At 39.6% G+C, this 22,247-nt stretch overlaps 1 protein-coding gene across 4 annotated transcripts in view; it reads right to left on the reverse strand.

The window, feature by feature from the left end:
- TBC1D31 (TBC1 domain family member 31) overlaps positions 1 to 22,247 on the reverse strand; it is a 61,756-nt gene that overhangs the window by 34,233 nt on the left and 5,276 nt on the right. For all 4 annotated transcript variants that reach the window (XM_079901112.1, XM_079901111.1, XM_079901110.1 and 1 more), the window contains 5 exons: positions 19,798 to 19,913; positions 16,136 to 16,314; positions 8,531 to 8,682; positions 5,581 to 5,740; positions 2,783 to 2,983 (listed from right to left, as the gene is read on the reverse strand). In XM_079901112.1, the coding sequence (XP_079757238.1) occupies positions 2,783 to 2,983; positions 5,581 to 5,740; positions 8,531 to 8,682; positions 16,136 to 16,314; positions 19,798 to 19,913 (808 nt within the window). The remainder of the gene's footprint in view (positions 1 to 2,782; positions 2,984 to 5,580; positions 5,741 to 8,530; positions 8,683 to 16,135; positions 16,315 to 19,797; positions 19,914 to 22,247) is intronic.

Genomic DNA, 22,247 nt, shown 5'->3' on the forward strand with positions numbered 1-22,247 from the left:
TCCCAGAAGTTGGAGCCTGAGATATGACCTGAATTGCCACACCTTAGGAGTGTTAAAACTTGCCAACAGAGACATAGGAATTAGCTTACTTATTATTAGCACAATACCAGAAATTCTCCAATGGCAAGAAAACAGGACTTGAAGGAATGAGACACGGGTAATAAGTTTTGCATAAACCTGAGCATTTTGTAGGCCTGGAATAGCACTGGTGGTGCTGGTAATGTGTCCAAAAAAAAAAAAATTATCCTTCTTCTGTCATAAGCTAGCTTTTCTGGTCAATATGACCTCAACTTGCTTAATAAATAACAGAGAGAAAGCCAATGACTCATGCTTACCTTGGTTTTTCTCAGATCTTTGTTTCTATTAACAACATTTATCTAGCTCTTACAAAATTCAGCTAGGCTAACAACTCTCATTAAGAATGAATAATGTGGGGCTTCCCTGGTGGCGCAGTGGTTAAGAATCTGCCTGCCAATGCAGGGGACACAGGTTCGAGCCCTGGTCGGGGAAGATCCCACATGCCGCGGAGCAACTAAGCCCGTGTGCCACAAATACTGAGCCTGTGCTCTAGAGCCCGTGAGCCACAACTACTGAAGCCTTTGTGCCTAGAGCCCGTGCTCCGCACCAAGAGAAGCCACTACAATGAGAAGCCCATGCACCGCAATGAAGAGTAGCCCCCGCTCACCTCAACTAGAGAAAGCCCACGTGCAGCAACAAAGACCCAATGCTGCCAAAAGTAAATAAATAAAAATAAATAAAGACGCTCATTGACTGTACAGTGTTGATTCATTAGCACTGAACTCATGCCAACAGCACTGTAGCTCATTCCTGAATGAAGCTTATCTAACACACATATGTTCTCCTTGAGACACCTCCCAGCCCTCTTGTGCTTAGGATACCAGACAGCACGTCAACACTGTGGTTGGGGGACATTTAAAACAGCAAAATCACCAACAAAAATCACAAGAATGTGAAACATGTGGCACTAAATAGACCACGAGAAGGACACTTGTTCCCATGGAGAGCTGAAATAAGGCCGAGTGCTGCTCTGTCTGACCTCAGGGGGGAACCTGCATGAAGGCAACTCCAATTTCTTGCTGCTCTGCACATGCAAATGTCTGTAAATATGCGGTGAGGACTGATTTTAGAGTTGCAGATAAATTTTCACCAACAGACAAACTCACAACTATAGAATCCGTGAATCATGTAGACTGTATACATTTACACACACACAGCAAAAGACTGAGTAGGCATACATTTCAACATCATCTAAGAATGGTGAGACTTGCTGACCTATTTGCTTATCTGTATCTTGATTTTGCTCTGTAATAAGAACTTCTTATCTATCTAATTGGAAAAGAAAAAGGTAAAAAGGAGCGAGTACATGGCAACAAGATTATCATATTAAGAATAGAACACTTGGGCCTGCTAAGGACTAGCTGTGTCATTAGTTTGGGGCATGAGCTGCTCCCCCTGTAAGATGAAATGGTTAGACTAGGTGATCACCGAAGTCCCTCTCATGGCTACTGTGATACAATTCCAGACCTGGAAAGGCTCCCACAGAACTGGACTCGACAACGAGCTGGGGGAGTTTTAGATAACCATAAGAGAAGTGGGAAGTATATTTTAGATGAGGTGAGTAGTGTAATAACAGACGTAGAAATGAGCACGGTGTCTACGGGGGACGAGGGAAGCTGAAAGTATGAGGAAAGACATTAGGGAGAGACGACAAGATTAGAGAGGACTTGGAGAGCCAGGCAGAGGAGTGTGGACTCAATGCAACAGGCAAAAGGAAGGAAGCCACTAAGATAGCATTATTTTAGAAACGATGATGAAAGTATTATTTTAGAAAACTGTTACATTGGGACTTCCCTGGTGGCGCAGTGGTTAAGAATCTGTCTGCCAATGCAGGGGGCACAGGTTCGAGCCCTGGTCTGGGAAGATCTCACATGCCGCAGAGCAACTAAGCCCACACGCCACAACTACTGAGCTCGCGCTCTAGAGCCCGTGCTCCGCAGCAAAGAGAAGCCACCATGATGAGAAGCCCGCGCACCGCAACGAAGAGTAGCCTCAGCTACTACTAGCTCTAGCCACAACTAGAGAAAGCCTGTGCACAGCAACAAAGACCCGATGCAGCCAAAAATAAATAAATAAATTTTAAAAAAGAAAAATGTTACATAAAAGATGATGGAGAAAAGCAAAAGAATAAAAAAAAGAATTAGAAAAAACCCATAAAAGATGACTGGCGGGCAGGAGCGGGCACTGAGGGCTCTGGGTTTTGGTATATTTATTTAAGTTACTGTTATTCGAGAGCAGCAAGTGAGCACCAGCACGGGCATGGCCAATATGGAGACAGAACAGGCGGCACATACAGAGGCACCTCAGATTCAAGGACTGCAGGACTTAGTGTTGACTAGATCTGCGAAGTACAGGAATAGAAACAGACATAGTGCTCCAAGGTGTCTAGCCTACAACAATGGGAAGAAAGGGACAGAAATGAAGAGACTGGAACTGAAGACCTCTTTTGGGAAGCAGATCAGAGGGGCACCCTGAATGGGACAAGGACTCCAAACAGATGCCTTTTGTGAAGACAGCAATTTAGGGAGGCAGCATGGGTGAGAAAAGTCTGGAGATGTGGCTTTGGGGGTAAGAGCAGAAACCGTACCCAGGAAAGTGCATAAGGTGCGAGGAGGTTAGAAGCTTGTAACGCGGAGTTTTTATTTTTGATGATACAGCATTTAAACCTTAAAAGAAAAAAGATATTGTTTACTTGATAACATACCTTATTTATTTCTTTTGTTAAAGTCTGAACTGAATATATGTTCAGACTTCCATTTTCCATAATAGATGCAATGTACCGTCCATGGGGGCTAATTGCTGATGAACTAATTCCTTCGTCAAGGCTCCCAATTTCGAAGAGAAGTTTACAAGTCTGTATATTAACAAATCTCATAATGCCGTCCTGACAGAGCACTCCAAGAACCTAAGAGTAGAGGGAAACAACATATGAGTTCCTAAAACACATTTAAGAGTCAAGTCTCAGATGTTAACTGGACTTACGCTGATCATTTCACAATGTATCCAAATACTGAGTCATCATGTTGTACACCCAAAACTAATACAATGTTCTATGTCAATTATACCTCAATTAAAAAAAGTCAGATGTCTGCAAGTCAAACTACACACATACACACGTGTGTATTTACATATGTTTTCTTTTCTTTGGTTGGGGAGGGAGGACAGTCAGAGGAGATTATCCTCGCAGAGAGCCGTCATGTATTTTAAAATCCCTAATTACGGCTCATGTAGATTCGCCCTGTTCAGGTCCAGATAAGCCTGGCTCTACCGAGAACCAGTAAGGAGCCCATCCCGGGACACTACAGAAAGGTCACCTAAGAATCAGCCCTCCCCACGGGCAGGCGCATCTCCACCAATCCCTCCAGAGGAGTACAGACGATGGCAGTCCTTCACCTTAACTGCACACTGGCCGCCAGAAGCAAGGAAGGTGGAGGGCTTGTTTCCCTTCTCCATCCGCAGCCTGACCAGAGCTAACACCTGTCCTGCTGCCCCACACAAACCTGTGATTCCCGCGGTTGTAACTAGCATTTGGGCTGTGGAGAGGGAAGGTCTGCGAGCTGCAAGGGCAGTCGGGCTGCGGGTCGGAGGGAAGCTAGTCTTTCAAGGGGAAAAAAAATTAGCTGTAACTCATACAACTTAGAACTTAAAAACACATACTAAAAAAGCTTCAACACATGAAACAATAAACCCCTCTGCTGCCTTGTCCACATACAGGTTCTTTTCCCCAGGGCCACCACGTGATCTCGTGAAACGCTGATGTCCCCCGTTACATGAAAGACATAGTCTAGAGGTGGTTGGAGGCAGTTTGAATGTGACAACCTAGAAAGCATGTTCTGGGGCTTCCCTGGTGGCGCAGTGGTTAAGAATCCGCCTGCCAATGCAGAGGACACGGGTTCAAGCCCCGGTCCGGGATCCCACATGCTGCGGAGCAACTAGGCCTGTGAGCCACAACTACTGAGCCCATGTGCCACAACTACTGAAGCCCACGTACCTACAGCCTCTGCTCCACAACAAGAGAAGCCACTGCAATGAGAAGCCCGTGCACCACAACAAAGAGTAGCCCCTGTTCACTACAACTAGAGAAAGCCCACGCACAGCAATGAAGACCCAACGCAGCCATAAGTAAACAAATTTATTAAGAAAAATAAAAAGTAAATAAATAAACAGCATGTTCTTCTCTGGGTCAGATGGTAGGAAACCCTCTTATTCAGTTGACGCAACCTCTCTGGAAGGAAATTTGGCAAGATCTATCAAAATTACAGATGCACCTAACCCTGGTACAACTATTTTAACTCTGGGATTTTATCCTACAGACAGGATGTATAAAATGACATGTGCAAAAGTTATGTGTATTAAAAAAAAGGGACATCCCTAGCGGTCTAGTGGTTAAGACTCCGTGCTTCCAGTGCTTCCACTGCAGGGGGCACGGGTTCGATCCCTGGTTGGGGAACTAAGAACCCACATGCTGCGTGGCTCGGCCAAAACATAAATTACAAAAACAAAAAACAAACAAAAATGTTATTCAGCGCAGCACCGTTTGTAACGGAAGAGGACTGAAGACAGGTTACGTGCCCAATAATAAAGGACTGGTGATAATAACCTACACACCTGTAAAGAAGAACGAAGTTCTGTACTGATACAGAAAAATCGTCAAGGTAAACTAAGTTAGGAAAAAACAAGGTAAAAAAAAGGGAAAAACATAAGATTATACAACAGCAGTGGGTTAAGGAGAGTGAATAACTGGGCAAATGGGAGAAAAGAGTAAGACTTCACTTTATGCCTTTTTATATTTTTTTATGTTTTCAACCATGTGAAAGCATTATCTACTCAAAAAACTTAAAATAGATATGATACACACATATATTATACATAAATACACAAAACACACACATACACACACACACAATTTGTTAATGTGCAACACCCAAGGTAATTTAAAATAAGAAAGTGAAGGTTCAACTATTCGACTATTAAAGAGAAAAAAGGTGTGTGGCGGGGGAAGCGCGGTGTAAACGACGGCGAGATAGAAAGAGCAGACGTCTCATAGGATTGAGGCAGCCAGCTATGGTAGATAGAACACAGCGTAACAGTGAGAACATTTCAGTTCTAGTCCTACCTTTAATCCTTATAATTAAAGGAGTGCTGACAAGTCACTTCATGTTTCTAAGCTTCAGCGTCACAATCTGTATAATGGTGAGAATACCTTCCCTGCCTACACTCAATGAATTCTTTAAGGATCCAATAAAAAACAGCATGCTTAATCACCCTGTAAACCATAAAGTATGACACAAAGTATACCGATTTCAGAAAAAGGGCAAGTTATCAGTAATATACGGAACCTAAGATTTTTCCATTTTTTCAGTTTTAGACTCTTTACAAGTTATCAGCAGTTTCAAAACCTTGGAACAATCAGGCTACAAGTTAAAGAGAACTAACATAGTGCGGAAATTGATAACGATCTTTCCAAACAAGTACAACTTTACTAACATTTACGTTACTAACCTGATTAGAACCAGCATCAAAACTATCAGGAAGAAATTCTAGGTGGCGAATGGCTCGAACTTTGGTGGGCATCTGGATAATTCTAAATACTTGTTTGGCTTCCAAGCACCACAAATGAAGATGGTTCGATTTGCCCCCAGCAGCCAGGATTTGGCCATCTCTGTATTTAAAAAGGTGAGAAAGTAAGACTAGATGACTTATTTACAGCAGCACTGTCCCATCTGATCCAATATGATGAGAGAAATGTTCTGTATCTATGCTGTCCAATGCAGTCACTACTAGCCACATGTGATTATTGAGAACTAAAACGTGGCTAGCGTTTCTGAGGAAATTAATTCTTGATTTTATTTAATTTTTATTAATTTAAATAGTCCCAGGTATCCAGTGGCTACCATATAGGAAAACTCAGGTTTACAGGAGATTTTTTTTTTTTTTTTTTTTTACCTATTGTGCTAAGATACCAGCTAAACAAATATCTGTTTGATGACTGGGAGTTTCTGAGCAACATTTATATTTTATAGCATAATCTCAAAGACACTTACTACTAACCAACTTTCTGTACTTCACATACGACTGTACTGAACTGATAACAGCATTGCTATATGAAAAACCAAAAAGCCCGAACTTTTTTCCTGCCAAAGAAAGCTACTTTATGTTTAAAAGGTACAGAAAGAATAAGCTGGATTGATTTGCAAGGCTGATGCTCATTCATTCACAAAGGATTATAAAGTGTCTACTATAAGCTAGGTTTCACTCCAGGTGCCAGGGACACAGTGGTGAACAAGAAGACAGGTAAGATCCCTGCTCTCAGGGGATTTTCAGTCTAGAGGAAGGTAAAGAAATAAATAAATGAACTTGATATCAGCTGTTAAGTTCTTTAAAGAACTCTAAAACGAGGTAATGTTACAGAGCTGGGAAAGGAGGAAGATCTACTACATAAATGATGTGAATGGGCCAGTCACGGGGTGACTTGGAGAAAGAATTCCATGCTGGTCAGTACTCCTGACTGGCCAGAAGAAAAACGTTGAGATAGGTGTAAATAACAAAGAGAAGCCACACTCAAGTGTGGCTGGAACACAGTAAGGGGAAATAAGATGAGAAAAGAGAGGGAGGCCTAGACCAGAGGACAAAGATCTCAGGGACATGGCAGGGAGCTGGATTTTCTAAGAGCAGTGGAAAGCCTTTTACAGGAGTTCAATAGGGAAATGACATGATCTGACTTAATGATTTGAGAAGACCACTCTATCTGCTTTGTAGACACTGACTTTAGGAAATGAGACTGAAAACAGGGAGACCAAATAAGGGAGCTATTACAGTAGCCTGAAAAAGACTACGATAGTTTGGACTGGGGTAATAGCTGTAGCAATGGACAAAGGAAAGTAGACCAATTCAAGATACAGTTTGGTAGAGTTGATGGGATTTACTGATAACTCAGAAGAAGAGGGTGAGAGAAAGAGAGGAAATAACATCCATTAATATCTGGAAACAATGACCAACCCACCCACAGTGAGAACCTAGCACCCAGATTAAGTGTCAATGTATCATTTCTCACAAAAATAAACCCACACCCTTTAGAGAAATGGCTGATTCCATTTTGGGACAGGAAATACACAAGACAAGACTGGAACATCTTGTTGGACCAGAGAGAATGAGAACTATCACAGACAACCGGGGTTGTATCAAAAGGGTTCGTTCAAAGCCAACCTGGAGAGGATCCCACTGGTCAAAGATGAGAGAACTGGAGCATCACTAAGAATAATAACTTCAATGGGTCAAATCATGTCAACTGTGTTTAAGTCCATGAGCTTACAAAGATTAAAGACAAAAAACTTCATTGGCCACCTTTGAAGATGCCAAAAAATCAATCCATTATTTTGGTGAAAAAAAATTTTTTTTTAAAATAGGAAGAAATCCAGCATTTATCCTGCCTTTCCTTTACAAACTGTACAGTAAAGTAACCAAAGAGTTGAGAGGCAGTTTCTTCCTTTTTTTTTTTTAATTTTTATGGAGTATAGTTGATGAGAGGAAGTTTCTTTCTATAGAAGGTTTTGGTTAATAAGGGAGAAGGAAAGACAGAGTCAGAATAGCACCATTTGCTAACCCCCAATGCAACACACGATATCTAGGTAATGATCATCAATGGCCACTAATATCACAAAAGAAAGAGTTCTGTGTTCCTCTCGATGAAGGTACATAAACCGCCTACAATGTCTTCTTGCCCCCAAATCAAACCAGATCAAGATCTAGCCTCCAATTTATAGGAAATATAGGTGTAACCAGTTTATAGTAAATATAGACGAGAGAAGATCACATTAAACAGCATCACCGGGATGCAAAGAGCAAAATCCAGAATGTAGAAAACTACAGGACAAATGACCAGTTCTTTAACAAATAAACTGCAAGGAAAATACAAGAAGAGAGATATACCAACCGAGGCAACGTGTGAACCTTATTTTGCTCCTGACTTGAACAAACCAACCATAAAAAATAATTATTAGACAAATCAGGGAAATATGAATAACTAGATATATGATATGATATTATGAATTTTTAAAAGTCTGATGATAGTACCATGGTTATGTTTCAAAAAGGGTCCTATCCTTTAGAGATACACGCTGAAATACTTACGCATGAAATGATACACTTGGGCTTTGCTTTATGACAGTGCAGTAGAGAAATGGTAGGTAGAGTAATAGACAAAGTAGGAGTGGCTATTAGCTAATGCTTATTATAGCTAACGAAGAGTGCTAGCCTTGAGATTTCATGTACTTTTATATTTTTGTGTACATTTTCCACAATAAGTAAAAAACTTATTACCATATCTTAGATCATATCTAAGTTTGAAGGAAACTTTTGCTTATAGGACAATAAAATACTGAATGAAAATTTATAAAATTTCCCTGGAAGTTAAATTTCATAAAAATCCTTAGTGTCTTAAAGAGGACATTACCTGGTCACAGCAAACACTTTGTATAATATACTAGAGCTTTCGGGTGGAGCTGGTAATTGATATTTGCAAACAAGAGTATCACATTCCCAGGCGAAGATGGAATTATCTTTAAAACAACTCAGGATGGTATTAGTTAGTGGTAGAAAGAAAACCTAAAGAGGAAGAAAAAAAGTTATTGTTCATATAAGGATCATACAGTCCTCTTTAAATTCAAAATTTACAAGTAGTTAATTTTTTTGTCTTAAAATTATTTTTTCTTAAAATGGAGAAAAACACATTTACAACATATGACAGGGGAGAAAACTGATATTTTTACATACTATTATAAACTAAAAAGAAAAGGTAAACTCCTTTAAACAAAAAACAGGTGACTATAATGACTAGGCTATTCATAAAATACTAGGTAACAATTTAAAAGATTTAACCTTATAAAAGATTCAAATGAAAATAAGATACCATGTTATGTGTATCAAATTTATTTTAAAATAATGCACACACATACATATACACAAACTATACATATATTAACATACGTATTATATTTATAAGCTATATACTAATATAAATACTATATTGAGTACTAACTACAGATAAGTGTTAAAAAATATTAAATGTTGGTGAAAGTATAGATAAAGGCACTGTCATACACTGCTGCGGATAGTAAAAACTGGTTAAAGATACTGTCTAACAGCTCAACAACCTTAAAAATCTCTCTCTTCTGAACTAGTCAATCTGCTTCTAAGAGTTAATCCTTTGGGGAAAAAATCAGCAAAATGCTTTAAGATAAATGTGTATAAATGTTTGCTAAGCATTATTTGTAAAAGTAAAAAGTTGAAAACAAATACATGATATTTTATTAGATTCAATTTATTTAATGGACAGATGAGACTGAAATTGGTAGTGAAGTTGAAAATACCATTTTATTCTAATTTCTATTTTTCTATTGCATAAGCAGTAAGCAATGCTTACTTTTGATAATATAAAATTTTTATTAAAGTTGACCAATATTTTCTCATAAGAGTTTCAATGGCCTCAAATATAATTTTATGTGTCATTTGTGTAAAACACACAAAGTGAGGTAGGAAAGGAAGCAAAGAAGGAAAGAAAATGAAAAAAATTCAATGTCCTAAGGACAAATATTCCTACCTATCCTCTCAAAATACTGGGTTGGCCAAAAAGTTCTTTCGGTTTTAAGTAAAAATAAAAGACACGTTTTTCATTTTCACCAAGAACTTTATTGAACAACATATTCATTAACCAAACGAACTTTCTGGTCAATCCAATAACACCCCAGAAAGAGCTTGAGACATTTCACACGGTTTGATCATTAGTTAGAGCTCTAGCTATTTATTCTTTTTTTCCCTTATTTTTTCCTCAATATAGCTTTGGTCTTATATTTCACTTACTTACTTACTTACTTATTTATTTATTTATTTATGGCTGTGTTGGGTCTTCGTTTCTGTGCGAGGGCTTTCTCCAGTTGTGGCAAGCGGGGGCCACTCTTCATCATGGTGGGCAGGCCTCTCACTATCGCGGCCTCTCTTGTTGCTGAGCGCAGGCTCAGTAGTTGTGGCTCACGGGCCTAGTTGCTCCGCGGCATGTGGGATCTTCCCAGACCAGGGCTCGAACCTGTGTCCCCTGCATTGGCAGGCAGATTCTCAACCACTGAGCCACCAGGGAAGCCCATCACTCCTCTTTTGAATTACAGAATAATTATAATTTCTTTATACATATGTCTGCCCACAGGAAATCGACCCAGGGACTCTATGCATGGGACCCCATACACTGTGGACAAAACTGAGCGAGAGGTGTCATCCTTCACAGCTGCCTTGGGATGAAGAAGACCCTTGGTTGGGTTCTGAGAGGGCAGACGCCTTGTCTATTTTGTTTATTTTTGTGTAGTCAGTGCTGAGCACAATGACAGGAATGTAGTAAAGGTGCTCAACAGTATTTGTTGAATAAATGAATGAACGAACCCTTTTCTGAGTTGTACAGTATATGTATGTCCATCTTTAACAGTTAGTGCTGAGTTCCGGGTATTTATTCTTTCCCATCCAGACCAGCCTTAACTGCGTTATAGCTTATTGTAACACTACATTTGAACGTATCTTGTTGCTTCTACTGGTGTGTCTTTACAAGCTTTATTATTATTATTATTTTTTTTGCGGTACGCAGGCCTCTCGCTGGTGTGGCCTCTCCCGCTGCGGAGCACAGGCTCCGGACGCGCAGGCTCAGCGGCCATGGCTCACGGGCCCAGCCGCTCTGCGGCACGTGGGATCCTCCCGGACCGGGGCACAAACCCGTGTCCCCTGCATCGACAGGCAGACTCTCAACCACTGCGCCACCAGGGAAGCCCCAGCTTTATTATTTTTAAAATATGTGACTTTCTGTGTTGGCAAGAGAGAGGGGCAGGGACTCACAGAGGAGGCAGGGCACCTTTAAGGATTTGTTACCTCTTATTCCGACCCCTGATCTATCACACACCTTCACAATTTTACTGGCGTCAGAGGGAGTGCTACATTCCTTGGGGATGAAGTGTTCAGTGTCTACAGCACTGGATTGGAGCGTCTCTGAGTATTCAGAATCTGGATATAACCGTCATCACAGTAATGAGAGAGAGCGGTCCTGGGGAAAAGCAGCATGAACACTGCATCTACCATGGCTTTCCCCAGTGTTACAAAAATAACGGGTCAATAAGGCATCTATGTGAAATACCGTAGCCTTGCAACGAACTTCTGTTATTGTCACCCAGCCTATTAGGAAATGATTCTAATAGTTAACGACATTACTATAAGAATTTTAGGGAATTGTAAATATATATATATTTATATATATATTACACATATATACTAGTATCTGTTTTTTGATAATAGTGCTAAAAATACATACATACACACATATAAAATATACTATGGAACATACTGGTTAATTAGAACACTCTACTAAGGACTAAAGCTAATAAGACAATAAAAAATGGTAACTCAGCTACATCAGGTGCTGATGCCCTTGCCTGACCCAACTCCTCCTCACTTCTGTCCTGAGCTCACTCTGTCAAAGACAATCTGGTAGGTCTTTTGCCAGTTTCATTATGTTAAGAAGATTTGTAATATGAAGGTCATACAGAAAGAATTTGCAGTGAATACATTATAATCTATAATGAATGCCCTAAAACACTGTTTCAAATCTGATGTCAAAAAAAGTGACTTGAGGGGGCTTCCCTGGTGGCGCAGTGGTTGAGAGTCCGCCCGCCGATGCAGGGGACACGGGTTCGTGCCCGAGTCCGGGAGGGTCCCACATGCCGCGGAGCGGCTGGGCCCGTGAGCCATGGCCGCTGAGCCTGCGCGTCCGGAGCCTGTGCTCCGCAGCGGGAGAGGCCACAACAGTGAGAGGCCCGCGTACTGCAAAAAAAAAAAAAAAAAAAAAAAAAAAAAGTGACTTGAAATTTTTATTATAATTAGCAATATTTTTCTAGAAAAGTAATAAAGTTTATTCCTACTGGGAGAAGCAAAAGCTTAAAAGTTAATGAACATCAGCTGCTATTTTGAGGCACAGCTGTGACAGATTGTTGCCAACATGATTATTCATTACTAGATTTGTGATTTTAATTGCCAGATTTCAATGATTATAAAATTGTTCCTAATGAATCATGTCATTATTAATATAGTGTCATCTCCTGACAAACATAAAATGCTTAGAAGAAACTTCAAAAGCAGTAACAAAATATACTCTTTGGAGGGTTGGCTGCAGTTTTTCCTTACAAAATATGAAAATCCTGGCCTTCCCAATTCACTTTTGAGAGGTATGTGAGTCCTTTCCAAAGTTTAAAGAGTTCAGGACAGTAACAACAGAAAGTTAAGGTCAAATGTACAATTCAGCAAAAATTTAGTGAGCGCCCATTGTATACAGAGACTGAGTAAGTTCGGTAACACACTATTTAATGTTTTCTGATACCCATCACAAAACCTTTTCTGATACATACTGAACGACAGTAATTAGGAATCTCAGGATTTGTTCCAAAATCTTTAACTAAAGAGCTAAATATCTTACCTCCAAGTATCAAAAAAAGAATCAAAATTTCCTAATTTGAAGAAATGTAATTGGTCTACCTGAGAGGCAGTATGGCGTAATGGAATGACTTCAGAGTGAAACAAGCTTCGGTTCAAAACTGCAACTCTTTCATAAACTATGTGACACTTTCTGAAGTGCAGTTTCCCCAATTGTAAAATGAGAATAATAGTATCTACCTTTTAGGATTATTTAAGCTTAAAAATAACAAAACAAAGTGTTAAGTACATAGTAAGGACTCAACAATTGGTATCTATTACTATTAGTGTTAATTACCGCTATTGCTGGGTACAAAAATCAGTGGAAAGAGGATGGAGTGGTAAGTTCTCTAAAAACATTTTGAAATCAAAGGTCTGTAGTTCCTTATCTGAAACCTTTAGGGACAGATGTGTTCCAGAATTCAGAATTACTTCCAATTTGAGAACGGTAATACAATGCCTGTTCTGTAATATTATGTAGAACCCCCAGTGACCTGGAGCAACACTCCATACTCAAACGTACTAATATTTCAGCCTCATGTCAATTTAGTTCAGATTTTGCTGCTAGATGAATTCCAATCAGATTTTGCCACAAAATGAGTTATTAAAAAACATCTGGGTTTTTGAGTTGCTAATAAGGGATTGTGCATCTATTTAATATAGTTCAAAAGAAAAAGAATACATTTCCCTTATAGCTTTTTAAGAAGATATGTAATTGCACTGAGATAATCTCATCATAAAGCTAGATAATAGATAACAATAATAAATAATAACATTAATGACAATATAGAAATAGCAGCTGCAGCTAACTGGTACTAAGCACTTCTATAAACAAGCATCGTGCTAAGTGCTTTGCATAGATTATCACATTCAGTCCAGAAACTAACCCTGAGGTAAGCACGATTACTATTTTCATCTTACACACAAGGTAAACAGCTTGTCAAAAATGTTTAACGTGAATCTACTCAAGACTTTAGACCTAAATTCAAGTTTACAACAAATACAGGTGAGAGAACCAGTTAAATGACATAATGAGGAAACAGACAAATCCAGAATGTGGGGCATTTTCCAACACAACTAACTGGCCTGGTCTCTCAAAAAAAAAAAAAAAAAAAGAAAAATTCATGTTATGGGAAAAAAAGAGAAAGGTAGGAGACCATTTTAGGTTAAAAGAGCCATCATAAAATGAAACCCATAGAATCATGTGTCACCACGTGTCATCAAGGGAAAAAAAAAATCACAAAACTTTTATTTAAAATATAAAATCAGGGACTTTCCTGGTGGCACAGTGGTTAAGAATCCACCTGCCAATGCAGGAGACATGGGTTCGATCCCTAGTCCAGGAAGATCTCACATGCCGCAGAGCAACTAAGCCCGTGTGCCACAACTACTGAGCCTGCATGCCACAACTATTGAAGCCTGCTTGCCTAGAGCCCATGCTCCACAACAAGAGAAGCCATCACAATGAGAAGCCTGTGCGCCACAATGAAAGAGTAGCCCTCACTCGCAGCAACAAAGACCCAGCACAGCCAAAAATAAATAAATAAATTTATATAAAAAAATAAAGTATAAAAGCAGAAACTGCAATAAAAATACAGGTGTAATAAAAACTTGATAAGAATAAAACTTTTACTTTAAGATTAGTTTATAACTATTTCCTATTTTCAACAGAATAAGCCAGGAGTGACAACCACCTGACTCATCTCCAGTCCTTGTATGGTGCAGGAGAGAATGGCTTTTACATTTTAAAATTATTTCATTTCAGATGGTTATGTAAGTACACACATAATATCCTCAATTTTGCTCTTGGCCAGCAAAAGCAAAAATGTTTACTAGCTGGTGTTTCCAGGAAAAGTTTGCTGGTAACTTATAGACTATGATGTTCTATTATTTTAGAGTATACTTAAATGTATACTGCATACTGTATTCACATTTACTACATTTAATTTTTTTCTCTTATCACAAACATTTGGAATCCTATTCTTTAAACTAAAATGTCCGAATGACCAAGGCAAGGCTAACATTGGCAACTATTCCATGTATACTAATTCTAATTTCATGGTGAAAAGAACAGATGGTTTTTATGTCATTGTTTCATGACTGTTTCCACTGTGGGTTCAACTTTCAATGTTCTCTACCTTAGAATTTAAAATTCAATTTAAGTATTAAGGCAGTTAAAGAATAAAAGACCTACCAAGGCATTTGGCCTAAATACCTGATGAGTAATCTGGCTATAGCTTTTATCTTTTTTAAATTATTAAGATCTCTGAGATTTCCGTGGAGACTACAAAATAAATTTTTGGTTGACATGCACTGCTAGCTGTTCATGTTAATAACCAAGAAACTAAAGCAATACTGCATGTATAATATAACCTGAAGCAAAATAATTAAATGGGAGGTGCAGACAATTCTGAAAATAGCATTTAGCTAATCAAATAGAAGAAAAAAAGAAAACCTTAAAAGCAAAAGAAATGAATTTTTAAAAAAGTGATATATGTGTACAATGGAATACTGATCAGCAATAAAAAGGAACAAACTACTGTACGTACAACAGCATGGATGAATCTCAAAAACATGATGCTGAATGAGAAAAGCTTTTACACATACCATTACAGACCAGCTCTACTTACGTGAAATTTTAGAACAGATAAAACTAACCTATGGTGGAAAAACATCAGAGGAATCCTTACCTGGGAAGGGATATAATGTAACTTCCTGGGATGATGGTAATAATAGGTCTGTACATGTTACAAAAGTGTTATGTATTTGCCAAAACTTAATAAATGAATACTTAAAGATTTGTGCATTATACACAAATTTTACATCAACAAATACTGAACCCAATTAAATGTAGTTAATTAAATGCAGGCTTAAAGCATGGATGGGCAAGCGCTGATGTCTGCAATTTACTTTAAAATGCAAAGAAAAAGGGCTTCCCTGGTGGTGCAGTGGTTGCGAGTCCGCCTGCCGATGCAAGGGACACGGGTTTGTGCCCTGGTCTGGGAAGATCCCACATGCCGCAGAGCGGCTGGGCCCGTGAGCCATGGCCGCTGAGCCTGTGCGTCCGGAGCCTGTGCTCCGCAACGGGAGAGGCCACAACAGTGAGAGGCCCGCGTACAGCAAAAAAAAAAAAAAAAAAAAAAAATGCAAAAAAAAAAAAAGATGGGTTAATAAACAGAGGAACAGAAAGATGGATAGAGCCATCATATAGTTTACTAACATGTAAGTACAGTATAGTATAGTAGGATCTAGACCATGGGTGTACATGTGTTCACTGTGAAGTTCTTGTATATATATAAAATCTGCTATATATTTGAAATTTTTCATAATTGGGTTAAGAAATAAAACGAAATCAACCAGTTAAGTAAAAACTAACACCTAACTAAAGTTGAAGTTACACTCTATAATAATAATTAAAAAAAAAAAAGGTTTGCTTGTTGCTGAGTTACGAAGACATAGCTAAGTGGGACAAAGCAAACCATTACTTATAATACCTATATTCTGCTGATCAAGAAACTAGCCTGAGAAGCAAACAGACCAAGATGTGTCCCCCTTCACTGACCTTTTGTATACCCACAGACTGGAGAATATTCAGCTTCCTTTTTCTTTGAAAGGTATCCAAGTCCCACAGCTGTGCTGTATCAGAAGAAGTAGTGATGGCGTATCTCCCGGATGCGTGCACAGAGATCGAGAACACCGACGATTCATGTCCTCTCATCCAGCTAACTAGCTGCTTGTTGACTGTGGGAAAAAGGAAAACAGATATACAGGTCAAACCCTATATTTCATCCGAGAACTGATTCAGTTGATGGCTAGGGATTATATGAGGTCCCTCCATCTCCGTTAACATCTAAAAAGAATGGAAGCCGGTGGCTGGTCGATGAAGTGCACCGTAGGACATGTTAGTAACATGTGTAACACGGAGGTTGGAGGAGAGGAGGCCGAAAGAGGGTTTAAGAACAGCCTTGAATGTGACGTGATGGAGCCTGGGCTTTCTCTTGAAATCGTTTTACACAGAAGAATACTATAACTGGTCTGTTTCAGAAAGCACTTTGAAGATATGATGGATATACTAGAAAGAGGAAGAGATTACAAAATGACTAGTTTATCTGTTGCTGTAATAACCCAGGCAGGAGATAAGGAGGGTCTATACTAAGAACGCGGCAATGGAGAAAGGAACAAACTCAAGAGCTACAAAAGAAATATCAAAGGACTCAGTGATTAGATGGATGTGTTGAGACAAAAGAGGAGGTGAGACTCCAGTGGCTCTGGTTTAGTTACATAAGCAGGTGGTGATGCTACTTCCTGACATAAATACACAAGGAGGGACAGGCTTAGCAGTGTGAGAAGAGGTAAGAAATTTGATCTTTTACATTGATTTGGTGTGTGTACATGTGTGTGTGTGACACACAAGCAGAGAAAACAGTCTGGTAGAGAAAACACCAAAAACTCTTCATAATAATTATCAACGGGTAATAAAATTACAGTGATTTTTACTTTCTCTTTACGTTTTTCTGTGCCTCTAAGTTTTCTATAATAGGCATGGTATACTTTTAGGGTCATATTTTTTTCCTCCAGAAAGATGGAAGTGGGGAGAACAGTCAGAAAGCAAAATGTAAATCTGGGAAACATTAAGACACAAAGTAGGTCAAAACTGAAGATAGAGGAACAGATAAACCCTTGGGAAGGGAGGAGTGGTTTCCAAACACCAGTCTGAAGTCTGGCATTACTTAATGCTCAATTTTTCACTGGCCTTCAGTGAAATGAGAAAAGGATAACGTAATGAGTTTTTCACAAAGCTAAATTTAAAGTACTACCTTTAAAAAAAAAAAAGTACTACCTTTTAATCTATTGTATCCTTCTAAGTTTTTATGTTTTAAAAAAAAATCCCTTGCTGGGCTTCCCTGGTGGCACAGTGGTTGAGAGTCTGCCTGCCGATGCAGGGGACACGGGTTCGTGCCCCGGTCCGGGAGGATCCCACATGCCGCGGAGCGGCTGGGCCCGTGAGCCATGGCCGCTGAGCCTGCGCATCCGGAGCCTGTGCTCCGCAACGGGAGAGACCACAACAGTGAGAGGCCTGCGTACCGCAAAAAAAAAAAAAAAATCCCTAGTTTTATGAAATGAAGTTATATTGTTTTTTTCCAATGTCAATCAGCAAAATTAAAAATTGACTACCTATGTTGGTTCCTCTACTTTTTCTTTTTAATTGGGTCAAATACCCAAAAGTCTAGGAACCACTAAAAGAACCCAGAAAAGCAAGAGTCAGAAAAGTAGAACCAAGAGAGGTAACAGCAGAAAACTAAGAAAGTAACCCGAAGTGTTAAAAGCTATGGAGAAACAAAATGAAAAGGATAAAGAGGAATTACACAATCAGAGGTTACTAAAGACCTTGGAGATAGAAGTCTTGGAAGCCTGGGTGGGGGGACTAAGAGTCAGAAGCCATCGATGGATGCTGTGAAGAAGCAGGATTTGGCAGCAAAGAAAGGGAGGTAGTTGGGGAAGTAGAGACGGTATCTGAGGAAGGGGCTTGGTTAAGAGGGGTTTCCATAAGACAGAAGACACTATAAAAAGATAAAACTAAGATGAGAGGAGGAGAGAATGGATAAAATCCAAGGAAAGCAATCACACAGGAGTTTAAAGACTTTGTTTTCCAGAATTTCAGTGACAGCAGTGTTTGTAATATCAAAAATTGGGAACAGTTTAAAGTCCATCAATAGGTAAAAGGCTAAACGATTATGGTATTACAAACATTTATAGAGTATGATTACTGAGTACTGATCTTAAATATATAAAATTTTCATGAGGTAAGGACGTGATTCCACCAAACAATATATATAGGATGATCATATATTTGTTAGAGTATAAAAAAGGTATATGCATAGAAAACAGATTGGAAAGATCAGTCCCTGTTATAAAAACAGACTGTGTCTCTGGGCATTACTGCAGGATGAGTGCCTTTTCTTCCTGCGTGTGCGGTGAGAGGGTACCAGTGATTAAGAGCCGGGACCCTGCAGCTTGACTCCCAGATTAGGAATCCTGGCTCCACCGCTTACCAAGCTGTGGGAACTTAGTCAAGTTACTTCTGTGCCTCAATTTCCTCATCTGCAAAATGGGCATAACAAGAGTATCCATCTCTGTGGGTTATTATGATGGGTAAAATTAATTAATATGTATAAAATCACAGAACAGTACCTGGAAAGGAGTGAACACTAAATAAGTGTTAGCTATCACTATTACTACCATTCTTATTATTGTTTATAATTTTTCTAAATATTAGAATACATAGGTTACATTAATAACAAGAAAAAACAATGCAGTGGAGATTTTTTTTCTTAATAAGTTCAGTTTACAGAACTCTAAGTTCTCTATTAAAAAATATAATGTGGTATAAAATACTTAGATTATATTTAAAAAGTATTTATTCTTGTACCTGTGTAGTAAGGAATTTGGCCTTCAAAGAGAGGTATGGCCTTTGTCCAGGCTCCAAGAAGGCAACCTCTAAACCCTTGGAATTACTCCAGTGGTAGGAGTGTCTTTGTTATTTGTGGTAGGTCCCTGGACAACAGCAGATGGTTTATGCTAAGGAGAGAACCTCAGAGTGGGGACTGGCCACACCAGAAAGACCAACCATGCGAGTGACTGGAAGGTTGGGGCTTTTGGCCACGTGATGTCAGCCCAACCTCCAGAGAAGAGGAGGGCTGGACACTGAGTTTAAAATCAAGTGGGCAATAATCAGTCATGCCTATGTTATGGAGCCTCAATAAAAACTCTGGAAGTCAGAGCCTGGGTGACTTTCCCGGTGTGGCAATACTCGGTGCGGATGGCCACACACGGATGCCAGGAGGGTAATGTGTCCCTGGGGACAATGGAAGCTTCCCTTTTGTGAGCCTCCCAGATTGCACCCTATGTGTCTCTTCCTTTGGCTAGTTTTAATTTGTATCCTTTCGCTACATCAAGACTATAAGCATAAGCATAGTGCTCCCCTGAATTCTGTGAGTCACTCTAGTGAACTCCCAAACCTAGGGGAAGTTGTGGGGAACCCTGAGTTTGTAGTCTGTTGATCTGATGTGAGGATGGCCCCGGGACCCCCAAACCTGTGGCTAGTGTCTGAAGTGAGGGTCATCGGGTGGGGTCTGATCCCTCAGACTACAGAGATCAGCCAACTCCCTGCAGTATTTCTGTCTGCATTTCACTCTGCTTCAAAAGAGAGACAGGACTTCTTACCTGTATCGAAACACTTAATGGAATAATCAGCTAACGCCACAAGGAATTCAGACTTCCTATGAAGATTAAAGGCCAGAGCTGTGCAAGCTTGCGATGTTCGCTGAACAAGATTAAACCTATGAAGAGATTACTGCGTTAGTATCAGAAATTCTTCCAATAATTGTAAAATTTCACATGGGAGGAGTCCTTAGAGATGAAGAAAATGAAACCCAGAAAAATGAGCTCCCATCTTGGCAGAACAAAAACAGATTCCGAAGAGTGCTACCTGCTATGCGAAGGAGTCTGGATTCTACTTACACAGAATGGGAGGCCATCAGGAATTTTTGAGCACAGCAGAATCGTGGTCAGGCATGTCTTTCAGGAAGAGGATTCTGGCAGAGATGGCAGATGGACAGGGGGACAAGAAGAGATGATTAAGAAAGCTACTACAGAGACTCTCAACCAGAGTTACGGGTATAAAATGGAAATGACGAATAGGACAGGTGTCAGAAGTCAAGTGGAGAAAGGCCTGGTGATGCATGGAACATGGGGTGAAGAGGGAGGAATCAGGAATTCCTCACACGTGAAATGAGGATAAGAAAAGACGTCCCGTAAGGTTGTTGTGACAGTTAAATGAAATAATATCTGATGATTAAATGAAATAATGTATGTTAAGTACTTAGCAGAGTACTTGGCACCTAGCCAGAGTTTCATTTACTAAAAAATGAAGGTTTCAAACTTAGGCAAAAAAGGAACCCACGTGGGGGTAGGAAACAATCATTCTGGTTTTAAACATGAAGAGTTTAAGGCCCTTGAAAAGCATTTGGCGCCGTGCTGTCCAAAAGAAATGGAATGCAGGCCACATGCATCATTTAAAATTTTCTAGGAGCCACATAAAAAAAGTAAAAAGAAACATATGAAATTAATCTCAACATATTTAACTTAATTCATTGTGTATCTAAAATATTACCGTTTTAACATTTCATTGATAAAAAACTGTTAGAGATATTTTACATTTTTTTTTCATAGTAAGTCTTCAAAACCCATCTCAACTTGGGCTAGCCGCCTCTCAAGGCTAAAGAGCTCCATGCAAGCTGGTACCCACCGCACCAGACAGTCCAACCTAGAAGCTCCTCAGTGGGTGGCAGAAGCAGGTCTGAGTTAACAATGTTACGTGGCAGCTGGAGTCTGAGGCTTGATGGTGATAAGATTATTAAAGAGAATACCTAGAATATGGAAGGAGGCAGGCCACTGGATTAGGCGGTTAGGAAGAGGGAGCCCACTGCAGTGGGCTTTAGAATCAGACAGGCCTGATTTCAAGTCACGGCTACGCCACTTACACCTCTGCCCCGATGTGAATATTTACAGAGAGAAAAGGGACAGTGGACTGAATAAAAAGAGAGGAATACTCATGGTGCAAAGTCCCAAGGGCGGCCATAGAAGATAGAGATTAGGGCTGGAAGAAATTAGGATCACCTATGTCTACAGATGAAGTGGCAAAGAGTTATGGATGGCTGAACTTACAGATATATTTGAGGTTCCCTTGAGAAGAAAGGGAAGCTCAAGGGCGTCTATTTTCTCATGAATTAGGAGGCTAGGCAGTCAGAATAAGAGTAGAGTCTGAACATACGGAATCACGGAAATTGGTAAAAGTTTGGAATATTCAGAGAAGAATGGGAAAAGTAAATGACAATAGATACAAGCAAATGAAGTACTAGCATCACTGATGCTGAGGTTCATTACTCTGTAATGGAGTCAATCAACAATTATTTTTATTTTGTTTAGTCTGTTATTTTCTTTAGTGGGAGCAAAGAAGAGACAGGTGTATTGATTTAAGATTGGGAACTGGCTGGGTAGGTTAGCAAGAATAAAGGGTGGGAAAACTGTGACTATTATTTTTTTGGTAAGGAATAGAAACAATGATTAACAGATTTCTACCTAGTAAATCACAGATAGATAAATCATATATGACCTCTTCCTTCCCTGAACTATTTGGGAATAAGTTACTGAGATCACGTTTCCCACAGACAAGGAAATTCTCCTATATAATCATAATATAACCATCAAAATTAGAAAATTACATTAATATATTACTACCATCTAATCCCCAGACCCCAGTTTTGCCCACTGTCCTAATAATGTCCTTTGCAGCAACGGGACCAGTCCAGGTCCAAGCCTTGACCTGCCATGTGTCTAGGCTCCCTCCGTCTGGAACAGTCTTCAGTCTTTCCACAATTTTCACGACCTTGACCCTTATGAAGATCACAAGCCAGTCTTGTTCTACAGTGCCCTTAATTCAGCTTTGCCTGCTGATTCTACTGAACAGACTCAGGTTACCTGTCTTTGGTAGACAGGACTATCAGAGAAGCAACACTGTGGTCTTACCACTGCACTCTATAAGGTGGCACACAAACTTTGATTTGTCCCACTACTGGTTAATTTAATTTTAATCATTTGATAAGGTGGTGCCG

The sequence above is a fragment of the Stenella coeruleoalba genome, assembly GCF_951394435.1.
Source record: "Stenella coeruleoalba genome assembly, chromosome: 17".
In the NCBI taxonomy this organism is placed as follows: domain Eukaryota; kingdom Metazoa; phylum Chordata; class Mammalia; order Artiodactyla; family Delphinidae; genus Stenella; species Stenella coeruleoalba.